This window comes from Polypterus senegalus, chromosome 18 (assembly GCF_016835505.1).
Source record: "Polypterus senegalus isolate Bchr_013 chromosome 18, ASM1683550v1, whole genome shotgun sequence".
Classification (NCBI taxonomy): domain Eukaryota; kingdom Metazoa; phylum Chordata; class Cladistia; order Polypteriformes; family Polypteridae; genus Polypterus; species Polypterus senegalus.
The window spans coordinates 64,958,680-64,981,390 of record NC_053171.1 but is presented as its reverse complement, the minus strand read 5'-3'; the positions used below and the strand labels follow the sequence as shown (position 1 = coordinate 64,981,390).

The window sequence follows — 22,711 nt, the reverse complement described above, 5'->3', positions numbered from 1 at the left end:
AAACAAACTCCTCTTCAACCATTCTGGGTGATGATCTCATCAGACATCCTTTTACTACAAAGAATCTCAGTGTCACTTTGATTCCTACTTTTCTTATTTCACCTATGTAAGCCATATTAAGAAACTTCCACCTGTGTCACCTTTCTTATGTTTGCTCATTCCTGTCCTTTTCTAATGGTGAGAATCTTGTCCCTGCTGTTATCACATCCAGCATTGATTATTGTAGGTCACTGCTGGCAGGTGCCACTTCTAATCATATATCACAGCTCCAGCTGATTCAAAACTCAACTGCAAGAGTCCTGACACGGACCACCGACAGCGCGCACATCCCAGCCATACTGAGAAAAGCGCTATATAAATGTAATGAATTATTATTATTATCCTGCTGTACCTTCATTGCTCCCTGTGTCTTACAGGATTGAATATCAAATTCTGTTATTGACCTGCCCACTAAGGTCCTCTCATTCTGTGCCCCACACTAACCTGCACTCTGTGGGTGACAGCAGGGCCTTCAGCTGTATATAGCGCTCTGACTGTGAAATGACCTCCCAAAATTAATGACATCAGCTGACTCCATTTGTTTTTAACTCATTTGTTTAAGAAGACATTAATCAGACCTGACATTCTGCCCCTTCTTTCAGTTTACCCTCTCTATCTGTCCAGGTACTTGGGGTTTGCATTATCACAAATTATGTTATTTGTTCAAAATTTTGTTGTAGTATTATATGTTGTATTTTATTCTGGATTATTGTCTTTTATTCTATTTGAATATTTTGTATATCCTGTATTTATCTTTATTTAGTGGAGATATTTGTAGTCAATGTTATATAGGTCTTGTTCTTTTTGAATTCTGGGCATAGGAAGGGTGCTATATAAATAAATTAGGGTTATTAATAGTATTTTTTGGTGGCTTATAATAATAAGTGACAAAAATGTTTAAATAATAAGTGAAAATAAAAGTTTATTCTAAATTGCTTTGGAACAATATTGCACGCATGCATAGTACATTTTAAAAAATGTAATCACTTTTATTATTAACGTTTTACTAAAATCTAACGTGGTGAAAAGATTGTAATTATATTGTATATTTCGTTTCATGAATGTAAACGAAAAACTATTTTCAAATAACACAAATCTTAACGATTTTAATTTTGTCGACATGTTAAATATGGTTCCCACAGACCCGAACACAACGTAAATGTTAATAGTGTATTTCACAGAAACGATCCTTATTGTTTAGTTTGATATATGACACGACGTGATGGCAGAAACTCTCCGAACTTCACAAGGATATGTATTATTTAGTTTGTTGTACTGTTTTTCCTTCTCAGTTTTATCTTTAAAATTTCAGAAAGGGTCCTTGACCCGACGTTACTTTCCTAGCTTTGCCGAGACCTGCCGAAACCTTCCGAAAGTAATGTTACAAAGTCAGTCCTGAAACGTCACTTCCGGGTCTACAATTGCGGTGTCGCTACCCGATCTGCGGTGCCTACCCGATTTGCGCGCGCATGCGCACGCATGCGCAGAGCTTTACTATTACGACCCTGTCCGATCTGCGTTCTAGCGACATGTGTGTCTGAAACTGCGGTGACGTATGGTGCTGTGGCTCTGCAAGTGGATAGTATTGCCGGTCTGCAGCAATACCCTTCGACAAGTGGATACACTACTCGAGAAACTACCGGAAAACGTATCAATCACTTTTATCTAACCAATCGTCTACAGAAAACAACTGTCAATCATTCTCCCATCATGAACTGCGCACGCGCCTTCCGCCTACCTCCACCATTGGTTAATTTTTAGGGAGTCAGTTGAAAGCTGGCGGCAGTTTGTGAAGTTGAACAGGACACACTTTAAGCATGCAGGCACCATCCAGTTACGAAGGCAGATTCCTGAAAAAGTCGCTTGACTTCGGTGAATGCGTTTTCGAACACCACACCACCGATGTGGCGTTTATCGGTATGTCTACGGACTCGAAGGAATACATGGAGCAGACAGCGGTTTCTGTAGCGCGCAAAGCGGAAGACGATGAAGTGCAGAGCGTTGGCGAAACCTTTTCCATAATGAACAGAAGTGCAGACGAGAACTCTGGCGAGCACACACTGCCCCTTGAAGACAAACTCGCGACCAGAGACAATGTCATCTTCCTCTGCGCACAGTGTAAAAACATATTTGGGGATTGCCTGGCTGTGTGCGGGGAAGAGAAGGAGCTGCGGGTTATCATCCTTGTTGGTAGGCACCCTCACGATGTATTTGCCTTGCCCCCTTACACTTTGATAATTGCTTAACATTAATTCGGTTTAAAGAACCTCTTCTACTTACCCGCGAAAGTAATAAGCCGACTGTACAAGTGTCCGGTCCAGCTGAAGTGACAACAGATCTGTTTTGTATGCCAAGTCTTAGCCTGTGCTGTCCGATGCTCAGACTCTACTTCTGGGTGATGTGGACTTAAATGTTTAGGTTATGTTCACACAAAAGGTAGGAGATCAAAATTGTTTTAAAAATCAAATGATCTCAAGTACAAAATGTATTTTACGACGACAGAAATGTGTACGTGTAGTGCTGTCAGTAACGAGACTTATAGGTAAAAAGGATGGATGGTAGTACTTTTGAGTACACGTTTTTGGGATAAATTAACTCGCAAAAAAGTGATTAAAGGCAAAAAACAAAGTAATTGAGAAATGTGCATTTTGAGATCTGTAAGGGAAAGTGTCAATAATGAAGCTAACAATTAGTATGATACTGATTAATTTATCTGTTAGTTTCTATAATTTTTATAATAATAGTAATGTTTATTTATTTAGTGCCTTTCCCATGCTCATCTTAACAGAAATTCAAGGCAAATAACTGAGATACAAATGACATTGTATTGTGTAGTACCAGAAAACGGAAAGAGGAGAGGAAGCTGGAAGAATGCAGAAAATTTTTGGAAGATAGAGAATTAAAGATAAATGGGAAGAAGACAGAATATATGAGGTTTAATGATGATCAGGATTCAGAAGTTAGCCCGTAGGGAGAGCTACTGAAAAGAGTGGATAAACTTAGATATGTAGGCACAGTGGTGGCCCAAAATGGAGAATTAGATGCAGAAATAACCCATAGAGTATAGTGTGAATGGAGCAATTAGAAGACAGTATCAGAAGTGCTGTATGATTGAAGAATTAAGGTGAAGGTTAAAGGTAAAGTTTTTAAGCAGTGACATATGGAGCTGAAACATGGACAGTAAAAAGAGCACAGGAGAAGAATTTGAATAAGGCTGAATGAGAATGTTGAGACAGATGTGTGGAGTTACAGAGTTAAAAAAGGACAGAATAAGAAATGAGACATTCAGAGGTGTAACAAAAGTGGGAGATATATCTAAGTAAGTACAAGAAATCAGGTTAACATGGCATGGACATGTTACGAGTAGAGACAATGAAGATGTGGGCAAAAGAGTGACTGACATGGAAGTACAGGTCAAGAGAAAGCAAGGGAGGCCAAATCAGAGGTGGATGGATAAAATAAAAGAAGATCTGAAGGAAAATAGCTTGACTAGAAAGGACATGAAGGACAAAGGTGTTTGGAGACGTTTGAGCAAGCACATCAATCCCACATAGAACTGGGAAGAGATGAAGTGGAAGAAGTCAGGATATAAAACGCTTTAAATTAGAGTAAAAGACAATAAATCAGAATACAGTACAAAAATAAAAATACTATAAGAAAACCCTGAACAAATAACATGATGTGTGATACAAACACAAATGTTCCTGAGCACCTGGACAGACAGTAAACTGAAAGAAGGCTCGGAATGTCAGGTCAGTTCAATGCCACCTTGAACAAATGAGTGTGAAGTTGTGTTTAAAGGAATGAATTGAATCCGCTGATCTTGTTAATTTAATGAAGTTGTTTCAAAGTCTGGGTGCCATAGAACTGAAGGGGCAGTCGCCCACAGAGCTCAGGTCAGTCTAGGGGACAAGAAAATGGCCAGAATTGGTGGACATGAGCCTAGTGATGGAGAAGGTTACTGATGTAGTCCAGTACTTTATAGGTTATTAATACAATTTTGTATTCAATCCTGTAAGACACAGATGGCTGTTGTGTGCTCACTGCTGCTGGTCTGCTGGTTTGAATGAACTGGAGCTTTGATATCAGATTAGGAAAGGCATCTGCCAGTAGGGAGTTCCAGTAGTTGATTTAGGGTGTCATAAAAGTACAGGTGAGTTTCTCAGCATTGAGCAAGGAGTGTATACGGGACATGTTAGAAATTGGAATTCAATGGAAGTCAATTAATGTGATTTTATGTGAGTGGAATAAGAAATGACAGGAATCAAAATGACACTAAGATCTCCCGCAGAAGAAGAACATCTGATTGCATCATCACCAAGAGTGATTGAAAAGGAACTCATTTTCTTAAGCTGACCCTTAGCGCCAATTAGGATGACTTTGCCTTTGTTGCAGTGTAGTTTTAAAGAGTTCTATGCCATCCAGGTTTTAATTTCACTGAGGCATGTTGTGAACAGAGACAGCTGTGATTATATTTTACATTTAACACAGACATAGATCTTAGAATCATCTGCATAAAAATGATAACCCAATCCACAGCTACAACTAATACAGCCATGGGGTATGTATGTACAGTATGCAGAGGCCTGTGAACAGGGCCTTGAGGACCTGCTATGGACAAGACTAACAAACTTTTGCACATCAATCACATAGGACTTAAACCACTGGAGGGCCATGCAAGAGATACTCAGAATGTTCTTCATTCTGGACAGTTGACTACCATGCTTGACAGTATCAAATGCTGCATTGAGGTGTAACAGAATTAACTGGTTTGCCCTGAATCTGCTGCCATAAGCAAATCATTAGTAACCAGAAACAGGGCAGAATCTGAATCTGAAGTTCTGAAACTAGACTGAGAGTACCATCAGCTTATTTCATGATAATTTATTACATTATTATTTTTTACAGAATACTGCTTTCAGTTATAAAGAGTTGTAGGAAAACATCAGACCATTGAAACAAAGGCTTGCATTAGTACTTTGAATGGACTTTTAGGTTTAGTCAATGTGTAAAATGTGATGAGAGAGTAAAAACTTAAAGGTACTTGAGATCAGAGATGTACATTTTGACACATGAATAGAAAAAGTGTGAATAATGTAGCTTACATGAGATTGAATTGTACATCTGTTAGTTTCTCAAATTTTTATATTTACTAAGTAATTATCTAGCTCATACACTTTCATTTTTATGCATTAACATTTTAATGGTTGTTATTATTAGAAAGTATAAGATGTATTGACTACTCTATTCAAAAGTTGTACTGAAAATCTCATTACACACAAATAATTAAGTAAGGCAAATGTTTATGCCATTCTGCACGCTGGCCATCAATAAATGTCTGGGAACTGAGGAAAGCAGTTGCTGGACTTTTACGAGAGAAATTTTGACCCCTTCTTTTGTTGTAGATGATTCTAGCTGCCCAACAGCCTTGGGTCTTCTTTGTCATATTTTTCATTTTGTGATGATGAATGTTTTCAATTGGTGAAAGTCTGGACTGCAGGCAGGCCAGTTCAGCACCCAGACTTTTGTACTACAAAGCCATGCTGTTAATAGATAACAGCAATCAGCAAGAAAACAAGTAATAGATGTAGTGTGCAGTTTAGCATTGTCTTGCTGAAATATGCAAGGCCTCCCCTGAAAATACGTCATCAGGATGGGAGCAGATGTTACTTTAAAACCTGTATATACCTTTCAGTATCAATGGTACCTTTTCCGGATGTGCAAGCCGTCCATTCCATAGGCACTAATGCACCCCCATACCACCAGAGATGCAGGTTTTTGAATTGAGCACTGAAAACAAACAAGATGGTCCCTGTCCTCTTTAGTCTGGAGGACACAGTGTCCATGTTTTCCAAAATGAATTTCAAATTTCGATTCATCTGATCACAGAACAGTTTTCCACTTTGCCTCAGTCCGTTTTAAATGAGCTTTGCCGAGAGAAGACAGCGGTGTTTCTGGATTGTGTTCACATTTGGTTTCTTCTTTGAATGACAGAGCTTTAACCTGGATCTGTGAATGGCATGCCGAACTGTGTTCACAGACAATGATTTCTAGAAGTGTTCCTGAGCCCATGCAGTGATTTCCATGACAGAATCAGGCCTGTTTTTAATGCAGTGCTGGCTGAGGCCCCAAAGTTCACTGGCATCCAGTACTAATTTTCAGCCTTATCCCTTCTGTACAGAGATTTCTCCAGATTCTCAGAATCTTTTGATGATATTATGTGCTATAGATGATGTGATATTCAAAGTCTTTGCAGTTTTAATGTTGCAGAACATTATTCTGAAATTGTTCCTCAATTTGTTGACACATTTTTTGAAGATTGATGAACCTCTGCTCATCTTTACTTCTGAGAGACTCTGCCTCTTTAAGATGCTCTTTTTATACCCAATCAAGTTACTGACCTGTTGCCAATTAACCTAATTAGTTGCAGTATGTTCCTCCAGCTGTTTCTTTTTACTTTTGTTGCCTCTGTCCCAACTTTTTTGAGATGTCAAATTCAAAATGAGCTAATAGTTTTCATGAAATAGTAAAATGTCTCACTTTAAACATTTGATTTGTTTTCTATGTTCTGTTGTGAATCAAATATGGGTTTATGAGATTTTCAGATTATTGCATTCTGTTTTTATTTTCGTTTTACACAGCGTCCCAACTTCTTTGGAATTGGGGTTGTATTACAAATATCTTGAACAAGGCTGCTTAACTAATTTCAGAAGTTTTTACATAATTTCCTTCATTATTGCTGTAATGATGGGCTTTAGGCTAAAAACTGCAGATTAAAAGTATCAACAGAAAAAAAAAATGATTTTGCTCCATGTCAGAAAATATTAAATGTGTATTGTTTTCAGTATAACCTTGAAGTAAGTGCTTTGGACGTTGACTGCAATACAACTATAAAAGTGTAGTAAAAATTAGAAAGCTGGTCCATCAGATAAAGGGCCAAACGACTGATTAAAAATTTAAGCTTTAATACCATAGAAAAAGAAAGTTTTAACACTTAATAGAAAGCATTATTCAATTTTCCTTCCATAAAAAGCATTCTGCTCTTCCTGACCTTTCTGCCCTCTCATACTGAGCAGGACTTCTTTATTACGGTTTACCCTTTATGGTATCCAAAATTCGAAGTACCATCTTTCATATTGTTTTACCTTAGTGATACAAATTTAGCTGTGATTTCTTGGTATAGTTATGAGCTAAACTTCAATATTTTTAAAAACACTAGCTTCAACATTAAATTAAGTCAGATTACTCAAATAGGTTTAAGAGGTAAAAATAGATTTAACATTTTTCTGCTACTACCCATTAAATTATAAACAGGTTTAATTTTTAAAATGGTAATTGTTCATTTCATTCACATTCTGCACTTACAGAGGTGAACTGACAGTCTATTGTTTTTTTTAATTTATTTAAACTGCCTATTTTCAAAGGTAACAATAGCATTCATTTTTTCTAAGAGAGGAAAATAAAATCAAATAACATTCAAAATGAATGGTTTCATGTAACTGATTACAGTGCTCAGTGTGCTTAAGGTAAGTACAGTGGAACCTTGGATTGCGAGAAAATTTTGAATAAATTTTATTTGATAAACGAGAGAGGTCTTGCAATACGAGAAGTATGTATACGCTTTGTCTGCCATGCATCACATGATCAAAACTGAGCTGATGGTTCTTCTCTCTCTCTCGCTGCGGGATTGTGGGTAATCGTCAGTCGGCATGCCTCACTGATCTAGTCAACATCCGTACGAGTGTATACTGTTTACTACAGCATTGTGACCACGTGCGCGTGTGTGCGTGCTGTGAAGTGCGAGTCCTCGTCTTGCACCCCAAAACACGAAGCTGAGTCTCAGTATTTTAGCGACACCAGCTTTATTCAGCTTGAAACAGGAACAGTGTGGTTATTTATTGTAGTGGGATCTGCCACTCTCCTGTATACAGACACAGCAGTCAGGCAGGGTTGTGCTCAGGTTAATAGCCAAGTAATACTATGCCCTGCACATTTATAATGTTCCTTGTACCATGTATCACCCATCGATGGCAGGTGCTTATGGCATGTCCGCGATCTTTTCGGATTTGCTTTTACGGCGAACTGCTACAGCGCTGGGAGACTGCAATTGCTTTGGAATGCTCTTCCGCGTGCCGTCCCGTTGGGTGGAATCCCACAAGAGTTTAGGAACTCACAGCAGCCATGATTCTTTTCAAAGGTAAAGTGCAGGTTAATTTGCTTTATGTGTTTTTACTTTAGATTTTGTATTAATCATTTTTATATGAATAGTTTAGGGTTGTGGAACGAATCATCTGAGTTTCCATTATTTCTTATGGGGAAATTCGCTTTGGTATATAAGTGCTTTGGATTGCGCGCACATTTCCGGAACGAATTATGCTCGGAAACCGAGGTTCCACTGTAGTAATTTTTGGTGACACAAAATGTTGCTAATGGCCAAACTGTACACCTCAATGGGCACCATTAACTCACTGATGTGAAAATCATTCCTCTGGTTGTATAAATATTGTTCTCTGCACTATAAAAAAACAAAAGCAAAACAAGTACATTTATGGACTGCTTAATCCGTGTTTTTTATTGTTTTGCAGCTGTGACAAAAAATGTGAAGAAAGACTCCGTGCTTCAGTTTGGAGTTAAGGGAAGACTCTTGGGATGGTTTGTATTTTAAACCTTCTAATGAGAAGGGTTTAGGTGGAAAGAAAAGTTAAATGGTTTCCTCCAGGCGCTCTGGTTTCCTCCCACAGTCCAAAGACATGCAGGTTAGGTGGATTGGCGATTCTAAATTGGCCCTAGTGTGTGCTTGGTGTGTGGGTGTGTTTGTGTGTGTCCTGCGGTGGGTTGGCACCCTGCCCAGGATTGGTTCCTGCCTTGTGCCCTGTGTTGGCTGGGATTGGCTCCAGCAGACCCCTGTGACCCTGTGTTCAGATTCAGCGGGTTGGAAAATGGATGAATGGATGAAAAGTTAAATGGCCCAAGCACCACTGTGCTTTAAAATATTAAACTCTTAAATGTTAGGGCAAAGCTGGAAAGTTAGGAAAATACAAAATATACCATTGTCACAATAATGAGACATACTCTGATAAAGGTTTGGGGCAGCCACCCATATATTCTGGTATCTTGGCTGCAAAGTCGTTTTTTATCAAAATAAACAATACTGATGTGCATACAAATGAGTCCAAAACAAGACTGAGGATTTAGGGAAAAGGGACAGGCTTTTAAAGTGGGAGACAAGAAGTGAGGTCATAAGGATCAGGCTCATATTCTTTAGCCATTGGTTCGAGCCCGGACGTGACATCACAGGGGCCGGAGCCGGTAAGGTCTCCTTCCATTGGCTCGGTCCCAGAAGTGACGTCAAGAGAGCCAGATGGAATCTCTTGGGAATGGTCTACAGGAAAGAGAGAAAAAGAGTCGGTGTACTCTGCCAGCTCCCGACATGCCTCAGAACTGCTGTCCCTCAAGCCCTTTAGTTGCCTGTGACAACCATATTCATCTTAATAATACTAATTCAGTTAATAATTTTGAAATATAAATATTCTGAATTGTATAAACGCAAACACCACTATAAGTATATTGTGTTGACGTACACTTATACGCAGATTGCTTTCTCATAGCTCAACAAATAAAATGGCACTTTGATTGCATTAGACATACAGTGTAGCGTATGGCCCATGGGTGGGTGTCAAATAACTTAAAAATACAAATTCCTGTAATGCAGCTGGGCTTTTAAATTCTTAATTGTACAGACGACCAACATGGTACAGTACACTTTGTTATTCCCTGGTGCAGCAGTATACTACAGTGTAGTAAAATACAAACTTTAGTTTAATAGGAAACCCGCATCTGCTTTCATGATCTAATCCTTACCCCCATTTTGATGGTCTTGTTGCCTGAAACTTTATGGAGGAAGCTCTCATCATTCCTTTTTTTGCATTTTTATTTCAAAATAAAACTGCATATGTTCTGCTCAATTGTATCAATTGAGAAAGTATGCCACGACCAAATTTATATTTACCCTTAATGTGTATTGTTTTGTTCCATCCTTCTCCTGTCTTTCTACACATTAAAAATCCTAACATATACTAATGAATATGGAAGCATCATGGAGATGCAACCCATGTCTTGAAAATAATGTAAGTAGAAACATCTTTGTGTCGAAGCATATCTACCATGTAAATAAAATGTTACAGCTCTCCTTCATATTAGTCTGGTAAGGCCACTGTCATTATCCCTTTAAATGTCATGTACTGCAGTGTTTTGTCAGAAAATGCAAATCTTTTAACCCTACAAGCCTGTGTAATGTATAACCTAGTGGGATGAGCAGAGCGCTTCAAATTCAGTATGCAGTCTAACTAAGCCACGTCAATGAGTTCGTTTATAGGTACACACACAACCAAGATAAGGTGAGTTACCCTGTTAATGCAGAAACCTGTTTTTTTTTTTTTTTTTAATCTGTATTTACATGCACAAGTCCACTGAGCGAGTTCTTCTTTGGCCAGACTCTCTACTGTCATAAAAATGTGATAAAAAATATTAAAACATCATCATCGGCATCCGTGAATCTGAAAGTAAGCATGGAGCCTGTGTCTCCCAAGAATGCCGCTTAGCTTAGCACTGAATTTTTCAGCTTATCAACAAAATTTTGAGACACACTGCTCCAACCAGGAGAAGGAATAATGCAAATGGATGCCTGTGGACACTTCCGTTTACTACCTGTGGCTGCTGAATGCATGTTCAAAGCTAATACATGCACAGGCCAACGGAGTGCAGTGGACATGTGCCAACTATGTGATCCTTAATTGTGACCTGGTTAAGGGTTTCCATGACCATATAAGTGGGATAACTTGTGGAGAAATCTGTGTGTGTTAACCTGGTTTATCAGAGACCAATGTCTCAGTTTTTCTAATTGGAAGAAGGGTAGTTGTAGCAGTTTTGAAACTGGGTTTGTGTGAATAACCAGGTTATTAAAGTGCATGTTGACACACTGAATGGCAGACTTTCTGCTTTTAAAACAATAACATTTACTGTTTTTAAATTGAATGCATATTAAAAAGTTAGTGTCAGATGAGTGAATGAGGTACAAGTAATAATGAGGTATACTTTATTTCTAATGGGTAGTAGTTTCTCTTTTTTTTTTTTTTTTTATAAACCTTCTTTTCAAACCCAATTGACCTTTTATTTAATACAAATGGGATCTTATGTGTTATGGTGAGCCACACATTTTACTGTGCACTATACAGTATATAAAAAATAAAAGTACATTTTGTGGCTGTGATTATTAATCCTATTAAGTTAATCTGCAGTTAGTATGCAAGGAAAGCTGCAGCTCTTTGGAAACTACAGTGGTGTTTACTTACTTTTCACAGAAGCACACATACATTTTAATAACATGTTATTGTCCATTAGAATATTTCAAAATTTTACAAGGTAATTAATATATTAGGAATGACAGGAACTCACTGTTATGGTGTTTCTGCTTCTTCCCCCAGCGTGTACAAGCATCTTGTGTGTTCTGGCTGCGGTGACTATGTGGGAATATCCATTTGTTCTTCGACTGACACACTTGCTCAAATCAGGGATTACTTTCTGCTCTTCAAAGAAAAAGTTAATTGGTAAGAAACATTGTAGTATTACAGAAGCAGCTGAGATTTAATATTTTCTAATTTATTCTAATCAATATATGGTCAAAAAGTAAATCCGGTACAAATATTTTATATATTGAGATTTCTATAGTTAGAGAGAAACCAATTACGTTTGCACTCATTATATTGTAGCTTTCTTGAAGACTATTTCGGGATCACAGGGGGCTGAAGGTTACTCTGGTAACACTGGACATAAGGCAGGAAGCAGCTGTGGAGAAGGCACCTCCTATGCATACTCACACTGGGCCAATTCAGAATACACAGACAGCCTGACATGTGAGAGAAATGCCTACAGACACGAGGATGACACACAAGTGCCACATGCACTTTGAGGCCAGGACGCAGTGACACCCTGCAAATTAAAATGTATAACAGTTAACAGCAATGCAGTACTCTAATATGTAGTGCATACCTGCCGAGAATTATCTCTGTGTGATGAACAAAGTAAAGGGTTGTGTATGGCACATCTCACTGTGACCGCATCACCTGCTTTGTCTCGTGTTAGCCTCTGCTTATGTAATATAATGAAGTAGAAGAGAGTACTGTATATATTTCATTACTGCCTCAAACATTTCTCTTTTTGAGAATTATATCTGTAATTAATTTCTAGTGCTAGTATCTTTTCAAGATTTTTCAAGGTCAGAAACCTCACAACCTACTGTAGTGTGAGTCAGTTCTCTTCCTGACTTGGTCATGACAGACACGGCAAGGTTGTGAAGTGCAGTTAATTGATTGTGTATTTTCATTTCACTTGTTTCTTGTACATAATATGAGAATTTGCCATGTGCACAGTAAACAATCAGACACACACAGTACAATGAAAATCTTGTTTTGCATGCACCACTTAAACACATGACAGTACAAAGTGTTAATAGTCATTTACCAAGAAAGACAAATTTCCACAACAATAACAGTAGTGCAAAGTATGCATATAAAGTTCAAATACTATAAATATAATGTAAACATATACATCAGATAGTGAGATTGAAGCATATTCTTAAAAAGACATGTAATCCAAGTACTGTATAATAATTCAAAATGCAAATTACTAGTTGGTTGGCAGATACTGTAGGTCCAAGTCTGATATTGTGATGAGAAAAAGTAATGGACAGGAATCATTCACTAGTTTCCTTGTCCTGGCAGCATGTCACCAGATTTACCACCTCCCTCCTGTAGGCATTCTCATCTCTCCCGGTAATCAGTTCAATGACTGGGGTATCATCTGCAAATTTGAGATCTCTACTAAATAGGGGTAATCTCATGGTATGGTACCAAGTGCCACTGCATACCATCTTCCTGGCACCTTTCCAAGACTGGTCATCTGCTAGTGTTACCCTGTAGAAAAGGCTTGTTTTTAATGCCCATATGAAAGGATGTGACTATTGTTAGACTACGTTAGATTAGATACACTTTTATTAATCCCAAGGGGAAATTTAGATGCATGCAGCAACAGAAACATAAAGTCACAGGCTCACAAGACAAATACAATTAATCAATAGATGAATTAATAAATAATGAGTGTACACTTGTGCAGAAGTATTTAGTCTGGTCAGGAGGAAGTACTGAATTGTTTGATAGCTGCGGGCAGAAAAGACCCCCAGATACGCTTCTTAGCACACTGTGGAGGAATAACTCTGTGGCAACAAGTGTGCCAAGACAGCGCCTCCTGAAGGGGATGGAGGGAATTTTTTATGAGGATGTGTAATTTCGCCATCATCCTCTTTTCCACAACAGCTTCCAGCATTTCCAGGGTTTGCCCTGTGATGGAGCAGCTTTTTCTGTTAAGTTTGTTCAGGCATTGTGCATCTTTTGAGTGCAAGTTGCTTCCCCAGGAGACTGCAGAATAGAATACCATACTGCCTAATACGGACTGGCAGAACATTTCCTGCTGCTTGCTGCACACATTAAAAGATGTGAGTCTCCTTGGGAAGTACAGTTGGGTCTGGCCCTTCTTATAAAGAATCACTATGTTGCCCTGCCATGGCGGTCCAGTTTGCTGTTTATGTGAACACCCAGGCACTTCCACGCCCTCCCCCTGAATGGTGACTGGTCTGAGATGTTCTTTGGCATGCTGGAAGTCCAGCACCAACTCATTTGTCTTTCTTATGTTGAGTTACAGGTGGTTCTTCCTGCACTATAAGATAAAAGTTCTCTACATGCCTCGTATACCCTGATTCATCTGCATTATTAATGCAGCCTATGATGGAGCAGTCATATGAGAATTTCTGTTGAAGGAAAGCACAGGTTTTGTACTGGAAGTTTGTTGTGTAGAGCGTAAACAAGAAGAGAGACGGGATATAATACATTACAATTATATATCCTGTGCCATTTAGACGTTGCTGTATTCATTTCAGAGGACCCAATTTGTGGTGTGAAAACCACCCACCCACCGTTGCAATGCTTCCACCAGGCAGCACTTGTGACCATCGCTGGATACACGCGTTTCATTTCTCCCTGTATCTTCACTTTTTTTTTAACTGGGTGTTGAGCTCCTTTGCTTTATCTGTGAGAAGATCTTTATTTGTGTGTCAATTTTGGTACTGTTACTGTTATTTGGCTAACTGGAATCCATCTGTTCACCTCCATTTCCAACCAAGATAAGGTGAGTTACCCTGTTAACGCAGAAACCTGTTGTTTTTTTGTTTTTTTTTATCTGTATTTACATGCACAAGTCCACTGAGCGAGTTCTTCTTTGGCCAGACTCTCTACTGTCATAAAAATGTGGTAAAAAATATTAAAACATCATCATCGGCACCGTGAATCTGAAAGTAAGCATGGCGCCTGTGTCTCCCGAGAATGCCATTCTGCTTAGCACTTCATTTTTCAGCTTATCAACAGAATTTTGAGACGCACTGTTCCAACCAGGAGAAGGAATAATGCAAATGGATGCCTGTGAGGGTACTCCCCTGCCCAGAGGGGACTGGGCGGTCTCATGGTCTGGAATCCCTGCAGATTTTATTTTTTTTCTCCAGCCATCTGGAGTTTTTTTTTTTGTCCACCCTGGCCATCGTACCTTACTCTTATTCTATGTTAATTAATGTGTCTTTTATTTTTCTATTCTTCATTATGTAAAGCACTTTGAGCTACATTTTTTTGTATGAAAATATGCTATATAAATAAATGTTGTTGTGCTCTGGACACTTCCAACATTTACTAGCTGTGGCTGCTGAATGCGTGTGCAAAGCTAATACATGCACAGGCCAACAGAGTGCAGTGAACATGTGCTAACTATGTGATCCTTAATTGCGACCTGGTTAAGGTTTTCCATGGCCATATAAGTGGGCTAACTTGTGGAGAAATCTGTGTGCATTAACCCAGTTTAACAGAGACCAATATCCCAATTTGTCTAATTGGAAGAAGGGTAGTTGTAGCATTTTTGAAAACTGAGTTTGTGTGAATAACCGGGTTATTAAAGCGCATGTTGACACACTGAATGGCAGAATTTCAGCTTTTAAAACAATAACATTTACAGTTTTTAAATTTAATGCATATTAAAAAGTTAACAATAAAGTTAACTTGGACCCTTGTTGACTGACATCTTTGGATGATATCCCATTGTAGATATATAAATAGCAAGGCCATGCTCCAGTGCCCCATCAGTGTCACTGTTCCTGATGTGCTCAGTGCCCACTAACATTCATGGTTCCCTTTTGACTGCACTCGCACACATGTTCTCTGCCTGAATTGACCAACCCAACTCGTGTAGCATTGTCTATAAATAATGAACCATCAATTACCAGAAAAAGGGTAACTAAACTCAATAAAGTATATATATATTCCTTTTACCCCCGAATTATCACAACAGCAGAAACAAATGTGGCTGAAAATAACCTGCTGCCCAGTGCTAGTGGCAAAGAACTATAGGTGAACCTAGTCTCATATCTACCAAAAGGCATCAATAATCATTTACATCTTGATACTGTACAATGTCAACACTTTAAAACTGCCCCAGTTTCATTATGTATTTTTGCTTCTTCAGTTATGTTTTTCAGTTGAAGGAAATGGTTCCAGCTTCTGATATGGAATTTTCAGTTCAGAAATATAAGAATGTTCTGGCAAAGGTACTGTATGTGTTCATTGTTCTTATGTACTCTTAACTTGAGCAAGTGATTTGTGTGTTTCTATCAAAGTGCACAGGACAGTTGCTTTGCTCGTCGGAGCCAGGCCGATATTTAGAGTGCCTCATTCCAGTGGTGAGATGGAATTTCTCAAGAAGGACACAGCCATTTTGTGTTCATAAGGATTCATTTTGAATGCTTTGAAATCGCCTTAGTTTTTATTTATTTATTTTTATTTACACCTTTACAATAAAAAGTAAACAAATGGGCATCTTCAGCAAAAAAAAAGATTAGAAAGACTGGTCAAAGTTTCTCCTTTTCACAAAACTTTAAAAAAAAAATGTGAATCGATAATAAACAGGTGTGTGGAGTGTCATTTAATGTGATTTGGAGGTCACTGATTACAAATCTGACCAATTGTTTTGATATTTGATTATTAATTGGTGGTCCTAGAAGATTAAAATAACAAATTTCAAACATAATGTGGGGATATCATTTTAGAGTATTTCAAGGTCTATGATTACGATTAGGATATTACTTTTGATCCTTTAGTCATAATCTAGCAGTCTGTGGATATCTATCACAGAGTGAAAAGTGACACATTTTGATTACAATAGAGAATATTTAGAGTTTAAACATTTAAATTAAAACACACATTTTACATTTCAAATATTTGACTCCTCTATTCTGGTCTTGTATGTACTTATTCCTCATGAAGTTAATCATTCCATTTCTAACTAGAGTCTAAAGGTGTTTTCACACTCCAAGTCTGTTTGCTTTGTTTCATGCGAGTGGATGATTTGAATTTTGTTTCAATTTCAACTTAGTTCAGTTGTAATTCACACTGCAAACTTTCAAGCGACCTAAACATATCAATAAACATGTTGATGGCATGTCATGGGCTTCTTTCATTTTTTTTTTTTCAGGGAAAAATGATCAAATCAGTTCTGTGTGTGCACTGTCACATTTTCCATAATCACCTGGTTTATTTAGCAAACAAACCTCTATAAGCAAAATGCCTATTATCGAATAACTGCAAAAATACTTCAAGTATGTGTAATATGAAAAGGACACATTACATGTTTCAAATAGATGAGTGTATAAAGAGAAGGCAAGCTCTGCTGAGAATACACCCTGATGTGTTTCAGTTTTATAACAACAGACATGTCAGGTAAGTTTCATTTAACTGTGTGATATTAGTTATTTACTCTCCAGCACCCATCGTATGAGGGCAAGCTCAATTAAGTCGCTTGTCTAATACTTTATCTCCTACAACTATTTGTTAATAATGTTAATTTTGGACTGCTATATTAACATTTACGGCCTATGCCAAAGTTAACGTACCTACATCATGCCCAAAAAGCTATTGCACTGGGAAGAAACCCCACATGCATGAATTGCTTTAATGGTGTAGGATTAAGGGGGCTACAGGCACTGTTATTTGTTTCTTGCCACCCTGGCATCTACACCTTCTTGTTCTTGTGTGCAGGGGCCATGTATTAGCATTAGGCTTGCTTTGATTGACAGGTAATTATACAAGCTGATTTATGTGAATTGTGTATCATTTGCACCTATGTGCTTAATTAATTTAACCCTTTAGTTGTTTTTAATGTTCCGTGTTAACCCTTGAACCTTCAGTATAAATAATATTTCCTAATTAACAATAGGAAATATTTAGCTTCACTACCACAGCACACACAATTTCACCCTTAAGACACAGTATTGCTTCTACTTGGATCAGTCCCGTGTCTGATTGGACTCATACCTCATGCAAACTGCCAGCTTTCACATGGTATGGCACACTGACCACCCTTTACAAAGGGTCTTGGGCCGGTTGTTATGGTCTGTACCTAAGTGTGATTAGCATGTTCCTATTTGCCTAAACAAGCTGGACTTTCGGGGAAATTACACTAGAGTTTGAAAAAAACCACTGCAAATGAACTAGGCGTGAAAACACCTTTTGATGCCAGTAAACCTCCGATTCATTAGTTTAATGGGCAGCCATGAATTTGGCCTCAGAACAGGCAACTTCCTGAATCAAAGAGACATTCCTGACAACTTTTTCCCAAGCTATCTTTAAAAATGTGTGAACGTATCATACAGTAATTAGGCTAAATGTGCATCAACCTTTAGATTTAAATTTTCTTTTTGCTAAATGGTGTGTTTCTTAAGATTTGTGTGTAGCACCAAATGTTCTAAACATGATATTTTAGACAATCTTTTGTATAAATAGCATTTCCCAATTTAGGTAGGTGCTAGAAAACATGAAGAGCTTTATTGTTATGTAAATGAGCCTCACCTCGTAGTAGAATGATGCAATAACCAGACAGAAAAGTAAAGGGTGCTCTGTCAGTTTTAAAGAAGGCATTAGTAAAACAAAGAGGATTGATCAGGGGTCTCATTCATAAAACTTTGCGTGGATTCCACAGTGAAAATATGCATGTGCCAAAAACAACGTAGCAAAAAATTTGAAAAAACTTGGTGTACGCCTATTTCTACACAATTTACCCTTATAAATTACCACCATTTTGTAAATGTACATGAATGTGCCTAGGGCCCTGCCTGAAACAATGTACAGTAATGGCCATATTAAAAACTAAGGGTTCAGCCAGTTACCTTACCAACAAGCCAGCCACCAAGTAAAGCACCAACACATCTGTCAAAGCTACTTTGCTACAAAATAAATGAATTGTGGGGTGACCCAGGTCACCGAGTCATTACGTTTGTCAGTATTATCTTATCATAGATCACTTGTGTGTTAATGGAAAGCGACTGCTTGTGGTAAAGTAAAGAAGCTTGACTGAATGCCCTTCATGCAATATGAGTGTAATAAAGTTGTAAAGGAAGCTAAAATACAGTCTGTACATCATATTTATCAGTGTTGGAGTTATTGTTTGCTACAACGACGCACATTCTAATAACGGCTCAGTGATACGATTTACTATTTGTGTGAGTCGTCATTTAGCTGATTTGGCTGCATTTTCCTACATAAATCCAGTGAAGTTGTCATTTCCCAGTTTCTCCAACATGTTGCGTATGGGTGAGTCTGTGTTGCTGTAAATACTATATACACGCCTTCCCCATCAAGTTTTCTTTTATCAATCCAGAATTTGTGTATGCACGTTTCAAGCCTCTCTCTGCTTATGTAGCCTTTATAAATGAGGCCTCTGGTCTTTTCAGATCTTTTCTGCTGTACTTTAGGAGAACAACTGCTTCTAAGAAATTAGACAGCATTACAATTTTGAGAAAAAATGCTTATTTTATATTATTTATTCATAAAGAAAAAGCTTTCCTTTTTAAATCTTGACATTGGTATGGAAAGCTGCATACGCACATTTAGAGCCTCTTTTTCTGCCAATGCATGTTTTATAATTCACAACCCTGGATTATTATCAAAGACAAAATGTAAACTATACACTAAAAAGTTCCAAGTCTTACAAAGGTTGGCTATTTACAGATTTGAGCTTAGGATTTATCCAGAGACCTGCAGCCTAACCTAACTTCTGGATGACACAAGATGGCAGTGGAAGTTGTTGCCAATGAAATGAAACCTCAAAATCATCATATCCGACTACTTGAAAAAACACATTACCGAAAAACAAATATAATGTTCAATTAAGTAGAAAATTCACAAAATAAGTTAAAGTAAATAATTCACAATACTACTAGTGATAACAAAGGGGCTGGTGGTTGTTGTAGTAGTACGTTATGGTGCAGAACTTCATTAGTACTTTTCTCAGTTTTCAAACTAAGCAACTCTTATCTTTGTCCTGTTTAATAACAATTAAACATCAGTAACATCTATTTCGATTTTTCTAAATTAATATTTAAAGTGTTCCCAGTCAGTCAGTCATTATCTAACCCGCTATATCCTAACTACAGACTCACGAGGGTCTGCTGGAGCCAATCACAGCCAACACTGGGCGCAAGGCTGGAAACAAACCCCAGGCAAGGCGCCAGCCCACCGCAGAAGTGTTCTTTGTATTTGTAATGATTTCTTGGCTGAACTATATAAAACTAATTTCACACGTAAACAATTCTTTTCAGTGATGTTTTTCTAAAAGTCAAACTCCATAGGTTTGGTGCATCTCATTTGTTAGCATTGCTTATTTAGTGCATTAGCAGCACGTTGGCTGATCTGTTACCTCAGCTGGCTTTTGTTTCCCACTCTGTGCAGCTCCAGTTGGAAGCCTCGCTTATGGAAAAAAGATTGACGGCTTTAGAAAAACGAGCCAACATAGTCATCTCAGAGCCTGCGGAGAACGACTTGAAAAACTGCCCATAACCTGCATATTGGTAAAATGTGAAGCTTTTCATTGAGAAAGTCTCAGTCTTATTGTATTAAATGCTGTTTGTTCACGTAGCTTTATTAAAAGAAAAACAAAGCACACATTTATGTAGGGAATCTTTTGCAACACTGTATTTTTAATACTGTACTTTGGATGGGACGTCACTGGAATTGTTGCCTCGCCTCTCAGTGTTGTGTTTCTCTTTTATTTTATTGTTCCATTGGCACAATCTGCTGTTTTTGTTTCCAACTAAATTAAAAAGTAGAAAATAAAAATCTCAAAACCAGAACCATTGGCTATACTTACTGTCTTGCATGGTAATAAGTGAGAGGTGAGAGCTCACAGTTCAATTACTAGGATCCTTGGTATCGTGCAGTTTAAAGATATGCAGCTGTAATCGCTCAAGTGTCATTGCCTGATCATCAGCTTGTGATCAAAAATAAAAAGTACAGCACTGGTCATTTCTTTACTATACAAAGGCCTAAGGAGTTCCAGCTTTTCCATAGCAGCTGCACTATAAATTGGACTGTTGGTCTTATAGTAATAATTGACCAGCAGCTGAATTTGTTTCATGTCCCAATTGACAACTGCATGAAATCTGTATTTTGGTTTAATGCAATAATTTACAAGCAGTTTGTTATTAAAGGTAGAACAAAAAAGGATAACCATCCATTATCCAACCCGCTATGTCCTAACTATAGGATAACCATAGATGTGTAATTAACAATTCATGACATTATTGTATGTGGTACAAGGATTTTTTAATTGAATAAAGCCCATATGGATATCTCCAAAATTTTTAGTAAAGGCAAAATATTAACCTGCATGAACTTTAGAACTGTAGATACTGGGTTCACTGAATTGAAAAGAATGACTTTAATTGATAAAATATACTGTGCGGCATTAATAGAAGGTGTCCAAAATCCTAGTGCTGGACTATCACTATAACAAAAATGTTTTTTTTTTTGCCCTGGCTATTTCTTTCTCAATTTCTAAACGTTGCTTATTGTCATCAAGAACCTTTACTGTTCAACGGTCAATTCAGATACCATGCACCAATGAACCTTCTCCATTTGTATTCAGCCCTGGCTTGATGGTATCAAAATGGCCACAAGCTTTCACTGCGAACAATTTGCTCATTATGTTTACTGTTTTAGAAATGTCAGATATCTCAGTGGCTTTTTCAGTCACTAAACTTGTGCAAGGCCAAGAATTTGACTCCCCTGTACAAATTAAGCATTTGTCTACAGTGCTGTGAAAAAGTATTTGCCCCCTTCCTAATTTTTTTTTTTTTGCATGTTTGTCACACTTAAATGTTTCAGATCAAACAGATTTAAATATTAGGCCTGGATGTGGCAAGTGAAATTGAACTTGGCTTTCCAAAAAATATGATTAACCACAGTTACTTCATGATTTAACAAGGGGGGCAATTACTTTTTCACATAGGGCCATGTAGGTTTGGATATTTTTTTCCTTAATAAATAAATTCATCACTTAACAAGTGCATTGTGTGTTTACTTGAGTTATCTTTGTCTAATATTTAAATTTGTTTGATGATCTGAAACATCTAAGTGTGACAAACATGCAAAACAAATAAGAAATCAGGAAGGGGCAAATACTTTTTCACAGCATTGTATAATTCCCAAATTATTTGTCCTTCCTTTCTTAGAGAGAAATCAGATATGGGTACAATTTCTCATTTCCTTCATCTGTTCCTCAAAACTGGGTCTAAACAGATACAGAAATCTGTCATCAGCACATAATTCAAGCAAATCACATGCTCACCTGTAATGCCTTCTTAGATCATTACTTTTATTTGCAGTCCACAACGGTTACTGCCTTTTTGCCTAGATTTGCTCCCTGGGTTTCATGTCTCTAAATGGACCCTTTTCTTCAGTGTCTAGAGAAAACCCAAGCAAAATGACAACTTTTATTGGCTAACTAAGAAGATTACAATATGCAAGCTTTCAAAGCAACTCAGGCCCCTTCTTCAGACAAGATGTAATACAGAAATTGGAGTTCCCTGTGTTTATATACACACTAGGACAAGAAACAACATTGGTAAATCTTTAAATGAAAAATCTTAAATTTAAAAAACTAATACATTTATTCAGGCTAAGATTAATTTAACAAGAGAGAGAAGATCTTTGGATAAGATAACTGTCCAACAAAGTCTTTTGAAGTTTGTAATGAGTTTTTCAGAACAATGTGGATCATTAGACAGGTTATCTGTGTCAGTCTGAGAGATGCAAGTAATCCTCATATCTGGCCATAAAACTCTTGTCTTGATTCAAGCCATGTTGTAATGTATTACATTTTAACATGAGTTTAACTTCCCATTCTTTTCTCTCTTGCTGTGTTTTGAAGTTGCCCATAAGCACTGTGACTTTAAGTCCCTCTCACAGTGTCCATGCCTGTTGAAGTGACCCGCTACAGGAACATCTGTATCGCCACGTTTAATGTGGAACCTAGATAGATAGATACTTTATTAATCCCAAGGGGAAATTCACATAATCCAGCAGCAGTATACTGATACAAAGAAACAATATTAAATTAAATAGCAATAAAAATGAAAAAATGAAAATAAAATTAATGTTAGCATTTACTCCTCTGGGTGGAATTGAAGAGTCGCATAGTGTTGGGGAGGAACGATCTCCTCAGTCTGTCAGTGGAGCAGGACAGTGACAAA

The 22,711-nt window shown here is 37.6% G+C and overlaps 1 protein-coding gene across 1 annotated transcript; it reads left to right on the top strand.

The window, feature by feature from the left end:
* Positions 1-1,545: 1,545 nt before the first annotated feature.
* Positions 1,546-21,289, top strand: oip5 (opa interacting protein 5). Its single transcript, XM_039741819.1, has 5 exons — positions 1,546-2,229; positions 8,625-8,691; positions 11,523-11,645; positions 15,655-15,736; positions 19,911-21,289. The coding sequence occupies exons 1-5, from the start codon at positions 1,857-1,859 to the stop codon at positions 20,016-20,018; spliced, it is 753 nt and encodes a 250-aa protein (XP_039597753.1). The 5' UTR covers positions 1,546-1,856; the 3' UTR covers positions 20,019-21,289.
* The last annotated feature ends 1,422 nt before the right edge of the window (positions 21,290-22,711 follow it).